Source organism: Corvus kubaryi, unplaced genomic scaffold (genome assembly GCF_017639235.1).
Source record: "Corvus kubaryi isolate FWS band 111438036 unplaced genomic scaffold, C.kubaryi_AGA036_p1.0 split3-73, whole genome shotgun sequence".
Taxonomy (NCBI): Eukaryota; Metazoa; Chordata; class Aves; order Passeriformes; family Corvidae; genus Corvus; species Corvus kubaryi.
In genome coordinates this window covers 1,067,573-1,081,512 of record NW_024582091.1, presented here as the reverse complement: position 1 = coordinate 1,081,512, position 13,940 = coordinate 1,067,573, and the positions used below count along the sequence as shown (strand labels likewise).

Genomic DNA, 13,940 nt, shown 5'->3' with positions numbered 1-13,940 from the left:
GAACCTTCCTAACTGCTGAATGAAAATTCCTTTCTGTAGAAATTTCCTATTCCTTTCCCAATTCACAAAAAAGCATAAAAAAATGACATAAAGGAGTGTGCTTTTCTGACCCCTAGGCTTGTCACTTGGGCTTGATCTAAAGTTTGGTGATAGCCAGGTTAGTTTGTGAACTCAGTCTTTCACATTCACTTGAAGATGCTGATATAAATTGGGAGTAAGGAGAAGGCCAATGAGAAGTAAAAATTGATAGCTTCTGAAAAGACAAATGAGATGTAGTGGTGGGGAAGAAGAAACAATGAAACATGATTGAGAAGGAAAGCACTAAACCCAAAAGAGATGTAGAGGAACCAGAAGTGTGTAACAGGAAGGAAAAAACTAGTCATATCTAAACTTCTCTGTAACATCACAGCTGTATGCATGGTTTTAGAACATAGACATATGTTCCATAGAGTTCCATAGAGTGGAAGTCTCTGCACATGCGCTTCCAGTTCTGGCTCATTGAGTTAGATCAAAAACTTCCAGGGAAGTGCAGTCTATTTTACATACATGAGATTGTACTTGGATATGATAAAATACCACAGCTGTCAGTCTAGGTTGGAATCAATTTGCATGGTAATGCTATGAGGGCTGCAATTTATTTTCCTTTCTCTGCAATGAGAAACTTTCCCTGTTTCAGTAGAGAAGATTGATCCTGGATGTCTGCATATGCATTTGAAAAGATCTGGCTCTTCAAGTGTGACTCATTGCTATTGGACACCTATAGCTCTGACAGGAGAGAGCTCTGCACAGAAGTGCAGTCACGTTGCTAATCTGTGTTTGCCAGTTTCTGTAGGGCCCAGAGAAACTGAAAATATCCAAATACATAAATCTGGACCAGAGATTTCCCCATGTTAATGTGAGAATCAGTTAAGTTCTGGAGAAAGAGGAGTTCTTTAAAAAGAAATAGAAAAGAACATACTCAGAACAATGTGGGCTTTGAAGGCTATACTTAGTACAAATTGCTAAAGGAATATTGGTATTGTACATTTTTTTCCAGTGACAAAGCTAGCTGATGAAGTTATCCTCCAAGGTACTCCCTCCTTTCTGCTCTGCACCCACTGCAGTTCTCTGTATAATCTGATGTGCTAATGTCACTTGTGATGGGACTGTGCTGTACGTAGGCCAGGCAAATGATGTAAATGTCTAAAAATAGTATTTTGGAAAGTATTTTTTTAAACTCACATCACTTTACAATCCAGACCATTGTGCAGCATGATAAATAGTTACATTAGCGTGACCTTGGGGTGGCAAATGGCATCAAGCAGAAGGTATAAAAATTTAAATGTAGGAGAAAGTGAGAGCTTTGTTGCTGAAAGAGAAAACGTGCAGAACACCATCAAAACCAGTCTGAAGGCCAGGCCTGAAATCTCTTCTCTCTGAGGTACCCATGTATTTTTAATACCCATGTTGTTATAGTATGGTCTCAAAGGAGGCTCAGTTCAATATGATCCTGGGTGATGCAACCATTAAAAAGCAATATATGGGCGATCATCACCACAACAAAGCAATTTGGTATCCCAGTAAATCCATTCTTCTGTTACTTACAAAAACATGGAGAAAAGGAATAAAAGAATACAAAAATAGGATTCCCCACAGCCTGTTTAAAATCACTCATTCATAAACGTATTTGAAACACTTTTTTTAGCCCCCAGATTGCTGAAAGAACTGCTCTTTTTTAGTGTGATATATGTATTTCATCAAGGTGTTCAGTGTGAATTCCAAAGATGAAAACACATCCACTGACCTGAAACTAATTTATATCACACCTGTTTTATAGTTTTCAATCTGTGGTCTATAAACCAAGACAAAAGCTAGAGATTTCTCAGTTTAATGGAATATCTGCAATGGGAGAGCCATACAGAAATTCTTTGAGAGGTACCTTTGTATATTTTTTACGATGACTATGGCATATACTGTGCTGCTCTTTTCATTAAAAATCTCAAGAAAATCTTCCTCTTACCTGAAGGTAATGGCACGGCCTCAAGGAAGGTTTGATTTCCTGATGAACCAGAGGCTTATCTAAGTTCAGTGATGATTTGCGATAAGCTTCTTTAGCCTGACTTACTGTAAGCGTGGACCAAGAACTCCTTTTCATATATTTACTATCAGGGGTCATTGGTAGCCCTTCACAAGCCGAACACTTCACATCATTGTTACTTTTGGAAGTCTTCAATGAGAGATCCCCAAAATGCCCCTGGAGTGCCTCAGGATAGCAATGGGATATATGATCTGCATGGTGCCTATTTACCACACTAGGGGTTCGGTAAGTGCTATCGCTGTCCAAATTATCGTCAGAGCTCCACCAGCTACTCATTCCAGATTTATGCTTGCCTTCTGGTTTTCGCTCCTTACTTTTACTCCTTTTGCTATGCTTGGAATGGTGCCCATGATGATGATCGTCCCCTCGACTGTCTCCCTTGGTTCCATTAACATTGCCCTTGGATGATCCTTCCAGAGAATGAGATTTAGTAAAAAGTTTCTGGACAGAATGAACGAGATGGCGTATCCTTCCTGGGCTCTCACTGCGTTGTTCCGCAGCTGTTGAGGTCCGCTGGTACTGTAAAGTATGAAACCCATCCCGGTGAAGAGGAAGTTGTTTCTCAAATTGGTCCAAAAGATTTGCAGGAATACGGTTAATCTTAGGGTTACCGTGAGACATGGCGCAGTCGTCTCTTGAGTCGTAATGTGAGCTGTAGTGCATTCTGGGGAAAGTGCTACTTGACATGTGATCGCCCATTACCATGGGCATCATCATGCACTCAGAATGAATGGAGCTGCGTGGGGAGCAACGATGGTGGTCCAGCGGGCAACTCTCCGTGGGGCTGAGAAGATATGACTGCCTTGGCTCCTGCCCATGGTGGATATGGTCGTGGGTATGTTCACAATCTTCAGGGGATGCTAAGCCACAAGTATGAGCTGAACATAACTGTGGTTGATTGCGACTACCAGATAATCCTTTCATATTCCTCGGAGCAGGAGAGTATCTTTCTTCATTGAAGTGCTGAGAAGGCGACCATGAGTACTGCTGGTCTGTCATGAGAACACATAAAACCTGTGTTATGTGTCTGATTAAAAGATTAACTTGAAAATTCCAAGTATATTGAAAAACCAAACATTTTTTCTCTATGAGCTTGGTGAAAGGTCTCACCATTCATGAAATTTCCTCCACCATTTTAAAACTGATTAAAATTGTTTGCTATGAGTAAATAATGAGGTGAATATACCCTCCTTTCTGTTTGCAAAATTGTCTGCTAGCAGTTCTAGATGTTATGAAGCTATTCATTATGTAATTTTACTCAAATTTAATGGATACATTCAAGTTTATTATTTAATATTTATAGCTCATATGTCAAGCTTTGTGGCTAGTCATTTAAGTTACATGGGTCTAGTTTCTGTTTTGGTGGTTTCACAGTTGGATATATTAAATGTATCCTTTCTCCATGGAGCCATTTTTGTACCATAAATTGAACTTCATTTTCTTCAATGAATCTCAGCTTCATGATCCTAAGTTCACTCTTCAGAAGTATAAATAATAAACAGCAAAGAGAAAAAAAAATATGAACGTGCTGAAATGAAGCTCAATTTTTATATTGCTAAACAGTTTATGAATAAGCATTTCATACTATTTGAACATCTGTTATCCTTAGTCCAGAAGTATTATTGCTATTACCATACATGTAGAGTATTCTCTATCAGGCAGTTTTCCCCTTTTTATGACCAAACTACAAAATATTTACTCAATGACTCTAAGTTATTCCTGAAAAAAACAAATATATTTCGGTACATACTATGGGGTTTTATATACTAGATTACTTGTTCCTATGAATCATGTGCTTCAAGTTGTGGTTATTATGCAAGCATGATTGCTAAATAAGAGTAGCTTGTAAGCAAAGATTTTGATACTTAAGCCTTTGATTTTTTTCTCTCATGCAATTTCTTGCAGCTGTCAAATGCTACAAACAGAAAATTAAAAACAACCCCAGAAATAACTTTATTTGATTTTCTCATTCACTTTCCCTCTTCAATTTCAGCTTCTTTAAGAAACATTTCAAAAGCAGACAAAGAGATAGGATGCAAGATAATCCTTTAGAGGATAAGACAGATGTGTAAGTGTTTATACAACCCACTTAGTACAGCCTTTCTGCAAATCCACTTTAAGAATCTAAATAATCTCACACAGGTGCTTGATACAAGGAAGTTGCAGGTCTCAACCAGAATGGAAGCCAGAGAATATCTATTAACTGGACACTGGAAACCAGGCTGTAGCGATAACACAGTAATTGACAGCACTTTGAAGGATTTCTAACCAAATGACAAAGCTCCCCTAAATCATATTTCCACTGCTGGTGAAAACTCAATGCCTGGATATGGTCATGAAACAGATCAATACTCATATCTCTCTAGTTTTATTCAACTAGTAAGTGTTACATCATGATACCTTCAGTACAGAAGGCAATTGGTTGCAAGTCTTCAGCATCAGCTATCTCATAACCTAAATGCTCTATATTTCCTATTGTGAGAGATGCTTTGTGATAATTTTATTACACCCTAATTTCAACAGAGTTCTACACAACCTTTTAAAATGAATGGAACATTAAACTAATAAACAGTGAAGTATTCTTCAGCCTAGGCACAATTCTGCCACACTGAAGTCAAAGATGGATTTAAGGGTCCAAATGTCACCTCCACATTTTATCATGGCATGAAACTGATGGGTCTGTTCATATATCCTTTTCTGCTTCTATTTTGTTTTCCTGTCTGTTTCTTTTACTTAATTCTTGGCTATCATCACATCAAAATAAAATCTTATTACTGCTGATTACTCAGTCTGTTGTCCTATTTAGGTTAAAATACCTTGCATAAATGTAGTTACAGAAAGGAAATACAACTGTTTCTCTGAAATGACGTAATTTTGATTATATACAGACATGGCAGTAAATTATAACAGTGCTTTGGAAGTCAGCCACATAAGTAGTCCTGTAATTAGTGATACTTTACCCAGGATATTACCAAACATTATGAGGGGAATAATAATGGACCATGTGCTGGATTTACTCCGTCTGTACTTCCCATAAAGGGTTCCCAAAGCACCAGACAGAGATTACTGCAGTAGTTCTTACAAACCCATGAGATTAGATGGAGGGAAGACGTTTTTTTTTACTCTGAAAGAGATTGATCTAGTTGAAGATGTCCCTGCCTATAACAGGGAGGTTGGATTAGATGACCTTTAAAGGTCCCTTCCAATCCAAGCTATTCTATGATTCTATGTGGAGGGTACCGTTCTCCTTTTACAGAAATAAGAAGCTGCAATACAGGAAACATTTTCCAAAGTGCTTATGGATTTTCTGATTTTAATGTTCACAGAGGTGAGAGCCAGAGGGAGGTGGAAGGAAGCTCTTCTGTCACTCTGACAGCACAATGAGAATCAACCCCAAGCCTTTTCATCACAATCTTGCACATCTGCAAATGAATATAACTTGTACTACGCCTCACCAGTGCATTTAGACAAAAAAAGTAAGGGCACGGCAGAGATCCAGAATGAAAAAAAGAGAATAAGAAACTAATTTTAAATTAGTTCCTGAGCACAGAATTGCTAGTCCCTGGTGATTTCTTTAGGCCTCATGCAACATCAAACATAGCCCAGAAGGCTTCAAACATTTTCATCCTGTTACATCCCTAGGAATATGAGATGTGATGATTTGACTGCACTGCAATGGATAATCTAACAACAGCTTTTCTGTCCCTCATGGCTCCCCGTGATTCTAGCTCATTGCAACTAAAGAAAAAATACAATTTTCTGTATGTTGCTTTCACATAGCATGCTTTCATATAGCATTTTATGTGCTATAAGGAATGTCTGAATTATTTTTGTTTGAAACACAGTAGCTAGAAACTGCTATAGGCATTTATTAAGATTAATCAAAATAATTAAAACATGAGTTAAGAAGTAGATGTTTTCCAGAAGTAATTGTCCCCTCTTAATTCTGTCATAGAGAGTAACTAAAACTAGATAAACCCCCAAATTACTTACATGTGCATCATTTAAATTTATCACTCCAATTAGGTTTGTCTATCTAGGACATCAAACCTGTTCTTTATCCCAGACACAACTACTTCTTCATACAAATCTTTTGAAAAATCTTCAGTACTTCGAAACACAATATATAAATTTATCAAGTCATTTGTGCTTTGTACTATTCAGTCAACTTTGTTCAGAGACTGAAGGGCTCGAAGAAACAGTTGAGCTGTGGCTGAATGAATTACTGTGTGGTACCAGAGCAGTGTTATTGCCCATGTGCTAGCTCTTAGCCTGCCAAGAAAAATGTGCTAGCTTAAAATTCAATTAATCTAACATGCTTTTCTAGCATTTGCAAGGGGCTAAAAGTGTGCCTGTGGTCAATGACCACAGCTCAGCTGATTCATAAAAATTCATAAAGCTACAGCATTTTTTTCTCAATCCTTTCAAAAGAAATTTAATATTTTGGTATAATAAAATAGTTTCAGATCTGATTGATCCAATAATGACAGATTAGACTGAAGTTTTAGTCTATATCTTGAAGTCTCTTTTTTTTTACAGCAGGTCCTATGTTTGCTCTGGGCAATCACTCTAAAAACATAAAATGCCACCATCAGAGCTAAAGAGCTAAAAGGAGATAGAAGAAAACATAAGCATAACCCAAAGCAGACAAAGAGATAAAGGAATAGAAACAGAGAAAAATATATTATATGAGAACATAGGAATGGTTTTTTTTAGATTTAGTCAGAGCAAAATGGAATCTTCCAATTAACTTCAATGGATAGTCAGACAATACTTAAAGACTGCGGCTGGGGGTGGACCTAGAACAAGACATAGGATGTTATGTCAGAGAACCCAGTAATTCCAAGCCCCTGAAAATCCGTTAAAGCTCTTCTTTTTCAGAGACTGTTGTACAGATATGTCAACCTTTAACCTCGGCAGATGGAAGGATTTCTGCATCCCTTCCTATCTCTTTCAACTCCTTCCCTGTTATGTCATGTCCTGTCCTGCATTTTTTTCCTCCTGTTTCCAGTTCTGGACATTCTTGCTCCAAGCAGAGGTTGTTTTGCCTGTGTTTGGGCTCTGGCCACAATTTTTAGATCATCCAAGCTTTTTTCTTGTGCTAGGCAGTATCAAGGAAAGAAAGATAGGTTCAGGGACCAAGAATAATGTTTGAAATAATGAATTAGAATTGCTATTAATGTTCTAGGTCAGAAGGCTAAAACCCTCTAAGTAATGAAACATAAGAGCTGTGCATTTCCAGAGTTCCTGGAACACTGCTCTTGGCTAAAAAGCGTCAATATAAAGACACTGAAACTTCTCTGACATTTGAAAGAAGGGCATGTCTCCACAAATCTTTTCATGTGTTGCATATTAGAAGCAAGCTTTTAGAGCATGATAATACTCTCTGGAACTACTAAATGATGCCTAATTTTTTTTCTTACTTTTCTTTCTATTGAGAAATTAGTTTGAATTGCTTTAACCTTATAAGCCCCTCAGTAATCCACTTTCCCATCTGAGAGATCTGTGCTGTTTTCATTGGAGAAGGAGCTGTTCTTCTGCCTAGTGTAACCAGGAAAATGCACTGCTGAAAAGAGATACCTAATCTAGCTTTCAAAAAGAGGTGGTAGACAAAACCAGACTGCTCCATGTTGCTGTTTCACACAGTTGAATCAGTATTGCAATGCATTATGAAGAATATATACTCACAGCTTAACCTATAGCTAATAAAAAAACCGAAATGTCGGAAAAATGGGCATATTAATAAATAAGTAGACATTAAACATGAAAATGGATAATTAAAATGCTTTAGCTGGAAAAATGTCTGTCCAAGGTCTGCACTAAGTAGTGTTAGATGAGCACTGTTTCCTCATTAACTTGTTATAGTATTTTTCTCTGTTCTATTCTAGCCTTGAAAACAAATATTTACTGGAAATGAGAAGAGTGACTGATTGGCCAAATGCATGGAAGAAGTTCTGGAAATGCAAATACCTTATGCTTCTGTTAGGGTCTCATGAGATTTTCAACTTATTTATGTAGCACAACACCTGGTATAAAATTGACATAAAATCACAAAGATTGAGTCACCACCTTACAGTTTTAGAAGATGACTTGTATTTTCTGTGATGTGTGTGCACTTCATGCAGTGTATTGACCTTTCCATGAATTCCTACATACCTGCTCAGGCTGCTTACTTGAAATATTGAACATTGAGTAGCATTCCCTCAAAGATAAGCTATATTGGTTCTCGTAGAACTGTTGAAACAAGGTACTTTATGCACCCAGTCTCCCTGCACAGTCAAAGGGGAGAAGCAAGTGGTTCTGAGGAGCTAAAGCCAAACACCAAAATGCCCAAAGCTGTCAAACAGCACATGGGCTGCACGTGGATGCTTAGTTTGTTTCAACACATAAACCTGAAAAACTCCTCTATTCAGAATCCTGGGCACTGTGTGGCAGGCTTGGACGGCTCTGTTCCCACCAGCAGTGTAAACAGAGCTAGAGGACGTGTCCAGCCCATACAGTTAAACTGTTGCCATCATAATTTCATACTATGTAAAAGGACTCTTCCAACTGATACATAAGTACGATTTCAAGAACAACACGAGCCAAAGATTGTTACAAATATGCAGTCTGGATGTGGTTTTATTTTTGACTGAGAAACTGACATGCCTCTTCTGAAGCCTGAACTACATGTCAGAAAAACCACCAGAAGAATACTACCCTTCATGTACATATTTGCCTCTGCTGACTATGGCAAAAACTGTGGCTGACAAGCTCCAATGCAGAAACCTACATCATAAATGCATAAATTTAGGTGATCTGAGGCACATGGATTCTGCTAAACCATGGAAAATGTTTTGACAGCCCAAGCTAATTCAGTGGAACAACATGACAAATAATGACCAAGGGTAAGATGGTTTTTATAATTCCCATGTTAGATTAAAATGGACATTCGAATTCTATTAAAACAGCACCAAAGTCCAGAACATACCAAACTGGAGCAGTCAGAAAACCCAAAGTGAGAAGTAAGGAGCATGTGCTGCAATTTATTCAGTACAGTCAGTTTTGAGCACTGTTATGCAGGTGTCTGTACGTGGAACAAATATTCGATAGCATTGAATCCTATTGTTTAGCCCAACAGTTGTCCATGTCTATCCTCTTTCAAATAAAGATTTGAAAGATTTGACAGTCTAGCATCTCAAGGGATTTATTCCTGAGATAAATAAGCTTGATAAGAATAAAGGGTATATAATAAAAGGAGTGCAGAATAACTGTCAATGAGCAAGAACAGAATCTTGGAGGTGGTGGGGAGGCTGGTGGGGGACACAAAGCACAATATACTGGAAGGAAGAAAAGTACAGAGTTGTGATCACTCTGGGGAGAGCTGTGACCAGGGACAAGCTAAAGCCACATTACAACACCAACTGCCTGGCATGGAGAACAGGGCATGCTAGATGTGAAAATGGAGAAATGTGGAAACAGTGTTTGAGGAATGAACACATCCCACACCTTCTGGGTGGAAAAATTAGCCCTTGGACTGAATGGAGAGTATGAAAGTCAAAATACTGTGCCTATGCCATGACAAAGGACAGGACAGAAATCCATGAGAGGCAATATGGGATTTGTATAAAACTCCAGGATATGGAGTGGAACAATGCAGGGAGTCCTCAGGATGGTGCAAAATTAATTTCCATTGGTTTGAAGTGTGTGATATCTTGGTACCAACTAGTATGCAGCACACAGACCTTCACAGTACTTTTCAAGTTTGAAGTACATTGCCATTATTCATCTTTCAACAGTGCTATGGCACATTAAGTCCACAAAATTATTTATGACTAATATTTTTTTCACAGAATCTGTATGATCAGCAAGGTTTTGAAAAAAATTATTATGTATCAGGACTAGACTGACCTAAAATAACTAACTCATAAGCTTATTTTCTGGAGAAATACAGCTGTATGGAGTCAACTGGGGCTTCACTATGTGAATATCATTGAACAATTGGTTATAATGCTTCCAAATACACAGCAGAAATGCTAGCCCAACACCATTAAACTTCTTTTGTTCCTTATTGTGCCTGGCTTTATGGACTTTCTTTCCTAAAGGATAAAATTTTGCTACTTGCAGTTATTAGGTCATGAGAAAACCCATTTCTGTCAGGGTCATAAAACTGCCACTATTTTCTCAGCAATTAAAGAAAGCCAGAGTAATTGCATGGTACAGCTGAAAGGTATACACAGAAATCTATGCACCTTGTCACATTGATAGCAGTAACAAATCTCCCATTAACTTCATGGGGCCAGGATTAGTTGTAAGCATTTGCTGAGAAAAGTTCTTGGTCATTTTGCCTATGACACCTGTGTTACTTGAGGTAGATTGTCTCTATCAGGGCTGTATTTTGCAGAATGCACAATTTGTGCTGGACTGGAATAAACGTGTTAGAAACCTGCAAGGGTTCTCAGTCAGAAAGTTGATGGCATGGAAGGGTGAAACTGAAATACTGCCTGTGATAGCATAATTGCCAAAATTTAATCCCAAGGATCCAAATCACTTGGACCAACTAGTCAACTGAATGGAACCACCAAATCTCCAGGGTTTCTTTTCTACTAAGAAACACTTATCATTGATTCTTAAATAAAAATCAAACAAAAGAAATAATGCTGATATTTATGATCTTCTTCCCTGATTTTTTTCTTAGTGTTTCTGGAATTCTTCTGAATTTGTCCATTTTTTGTGATGATATATCACAGAGGAAATTTTCCACCCCATCCAATGCTAAGGGGACTACAAGAATAAATGCTCATGTATCCAAGCAAAAATATTTATCATATATTCCCTCCAAATTGCCTTTTATGTTTTCTTTAAAACATGGATATATTTCAAAGATTTCACTTATTTTAGAGTGCTCTTCTGGGAAAGAAGTAATGTAATAATTAATTATCAAAAGCATTGATTATTGCCACAGAACAATGACTGCTGAATTTAAAATACCAGTCTATTTCAAAATTACCTTTATATTTCTTTTTTTTAAACATTAATTCAGAGTTTAAATTATCAGAACTGAAGAAAATTATTTGATTTTCTCTTTGTTTCAGCATCAGTTCTTTGCAGACTTTTGATTCACCAAAAATTTTAGTTTTAGCCATGGTCTGACGCAAAAGAACTATTTTACTTCTTAGAGTTCATCATTATCTGCTCAGGTGTACACCCTTGGCTCTGTCTCTTGCTGCTTTGCCATTGTATGGTGAACTTTCCAGTTCAACCCACTGAGATGGAGGAGGACTCATCCTGATTTTCTTATGGGGTGCAGGAAGAAATAGCAGCCTGGTGACAAGATCCCTTTTAAACCTGTTGCTATAGTAACAGGCAGACAATCTTCCTCTTTACATAACCTCCAGATTGGGAATTTCTCGAATCAGGGTGCTGTCTCTTGTCTTTCTGGCTGAGCTCTGTTTTGGATCTGTGACAAACAGTGCAAACATTAATTGCCTTTCTCCACCATCACTGGCACCCAGATTTTCCATGTGGCAGTGAAGGGCCAAACTGTGACTCCTGTTCCTGGGATGAGGTGGTGGTTTGAGTACCCTCACTGCAGGCAAGTTTGTGACAAGGCATCACACTGTGCTGCTGTCTGTTCTCTTATGAAGAGAAATGACATTATAAAAAGATGGAAAAAACAAGTGAAGTTGCACAATGAAAGGTGACAACTGAACTCAGCAATGAAAGCTGGGATTGTATTAGCAATCTTTGCTGGTGTTTATCCTGCTGCACTGCTTCTGCCAGTGCAAATTCTCTCGGGAAGACAGTGGCCTATGTGCCCAGCACTGCAACGGAAGACTGCGGTCATTTACCTCCACACTGGAAGCATCTCCACCACCCTGGTTGTGCCAAAATTTGTCTCGCTCCTGACAGAACCTAAGCAGGCAATGACGAATGTGGAGGTAGAGCATGGTAACTTTTTTTCTGAGGAAATGGAGAGCACATCATTTAAGCTGCTCATCATAGGAATATATTTAAAAGGCTGCACATTTTATCCTTTTGTAAAGGGACAATCCAGTGAAGACACTCATTGAGGAAGGCACATGTGGCTAAGCAGTCAGTCTCTCATCTCATCTCATCTCATCTCATCTCATCTCATCTCATCTCATCATCTCATCTGTTGAAGCTGTCACACTATGGGAAGGTAAATGTTGCGTGTCAGGTATGCACCCAGGTGTTACAGAGGTCAGAAGGGCATGAGGGAGAGAAAAATGTCCCTTCTTTGCTAACATCCCACATGTGAAATCATTTAGAACAGAAATATTTGTTTATGAATGCATAAACCCCTTTGTATTCTGCAGTAGAAATGGATGAATAATTCATTACAAATATCCTATTTGATTAATCTTACATCCTTACAAATGTCTCCTCCTGTTTGTGAATTGACCTTGGGCCTAATGGGATTTTTGCAGAGTTATTTGACATTATGAGGTATTTAATTTTTAGAAATAGCTTTTGATCTGCAGATGTTAATAAGCATTTGTTGCCAACAACCTACAATTAAAATGCTGGACAGTTAGCATGTTTTTACATGATGTTCAGGACATATAATATGATTTTCTTCTATGACTGAAAGTAATTTACAGAATAAGTTCTCAAGCATAACTAAAAGGAATTTAAAGTTCAAAATTTATTTTCTGAAAATAATTTTATTTCATTAGCGTTTTCTACAGTCTTGATCATCACATCAATAAGCTTCTACACTACAGTTTCTGGATACAGAAAAATTAAATCTGTGAAGTGGAATTATTTCAAGATATGATGGAATAAGACTAATAAGAAAGGCCATTTTTTGCAGTATCTGTTCATCTAGTCACAATAAGCAAGTAATAGGGTCACACTGAATCATATCAGGGCACATCATATTTAAAATCTCTTGTAAATTTAAAATACTTGTATATTGTCATGCCAAACCACCTGGCTACATATTTTTATTATATGGCAGAAAGATAGCCCTGCGGTTAGAGGATTAACTTGGGAAATCTCCAGTCAAGTTTTCTGTCAGCCATGAATTATTTGTATGGTTCAGGACAAGGCCACGGGCAGGGGTGTCAGTTGCCATGGAGAGGTTTGACCTTACCTCACTGGGTTGCAGTGAACCTTTGTGCATATCTCTTGTAGACTCCCTACTTCTATTCCTCATACGACTAGAATAAAACTTCTGTACCTCTGAGTGTTAATGTCAGAAACCAGGGAAACCCCCAGTTTGTGGCACATCTAAGAATTTAAACCAGAGTGTTACTGTGCCTGCTGATTACTGGGATGAGTGTCACGATAGTGGTTACTCTGTGTGGACAAGCCACGTGTCTGACTGAAGTCCCACCAGCTCCAGTCAGTCTACAGATGTTTAACTATCCCTGGATGCACCAAGGGAAGGTGCACCAAGGCGTGGATGTGGCACAGAGGAGAGTCAAGAGCTCACTGACAGCCCCATCTCTGTCCTTGAGAAAATTTCCTGTCATGCCTGGTACAGGAAGCTAAAACCCTTGAAAAGTAGGGAGTGTTCAGACACTGACTGCACTGAGTAAGGAGGGATAATACGGTAGAAGGACAGACAGACTGAAAAGTCAGGACTTTTTTTATGTTTTCATTTCAAGAACAGCCATGTGCTTTCTTCCTTCCAACACATAAGGTCATAAAGGCATGATCATGCAATCAACAGTGATTGAATAACCATGAGTTACTGTCTGACACTTGAACTCTACCAATTAATCAAAAGCACAAATGCATCAACTGTGAAATAAGAATACATTTTTGTAACCTGCCCTTAAAGTCCCTTACAGTTTACTTTGTAATTGAGGCATGTTAAGAGCATTATTAGTAACTACAACCTGTTTTACATGTT

At 38.1% G+C, this 13,940-nt stretch overlaps 1 protein-coding gene across 17 annotated transcripts in view; it reads right to left on the bottom strand.

The window, feature by feature from the left end:
* DLGAP2 (DLG associated protein 2) overlaps window positions 1–13,940 on the bottom strand; it is a 458,740-nt gene that overhangs the window by 86,932 nt on the left and 357,868 nt on the right. For all 17 annotated transcript variants that reach the window (XM_042016315.1, XM_042016316.1, XM_042016327.1 and 14 more), the window contains one exon: window positions 2,000–3,069. In XM_042016315.1, the coding sequence (XP_041872249.1) occupies window positions 2,000–3,069 (1,070 nt within the window). The remainder of the gene's footprint in view (window positions 1–1,999; window positions 3,070–13,940) is intronic.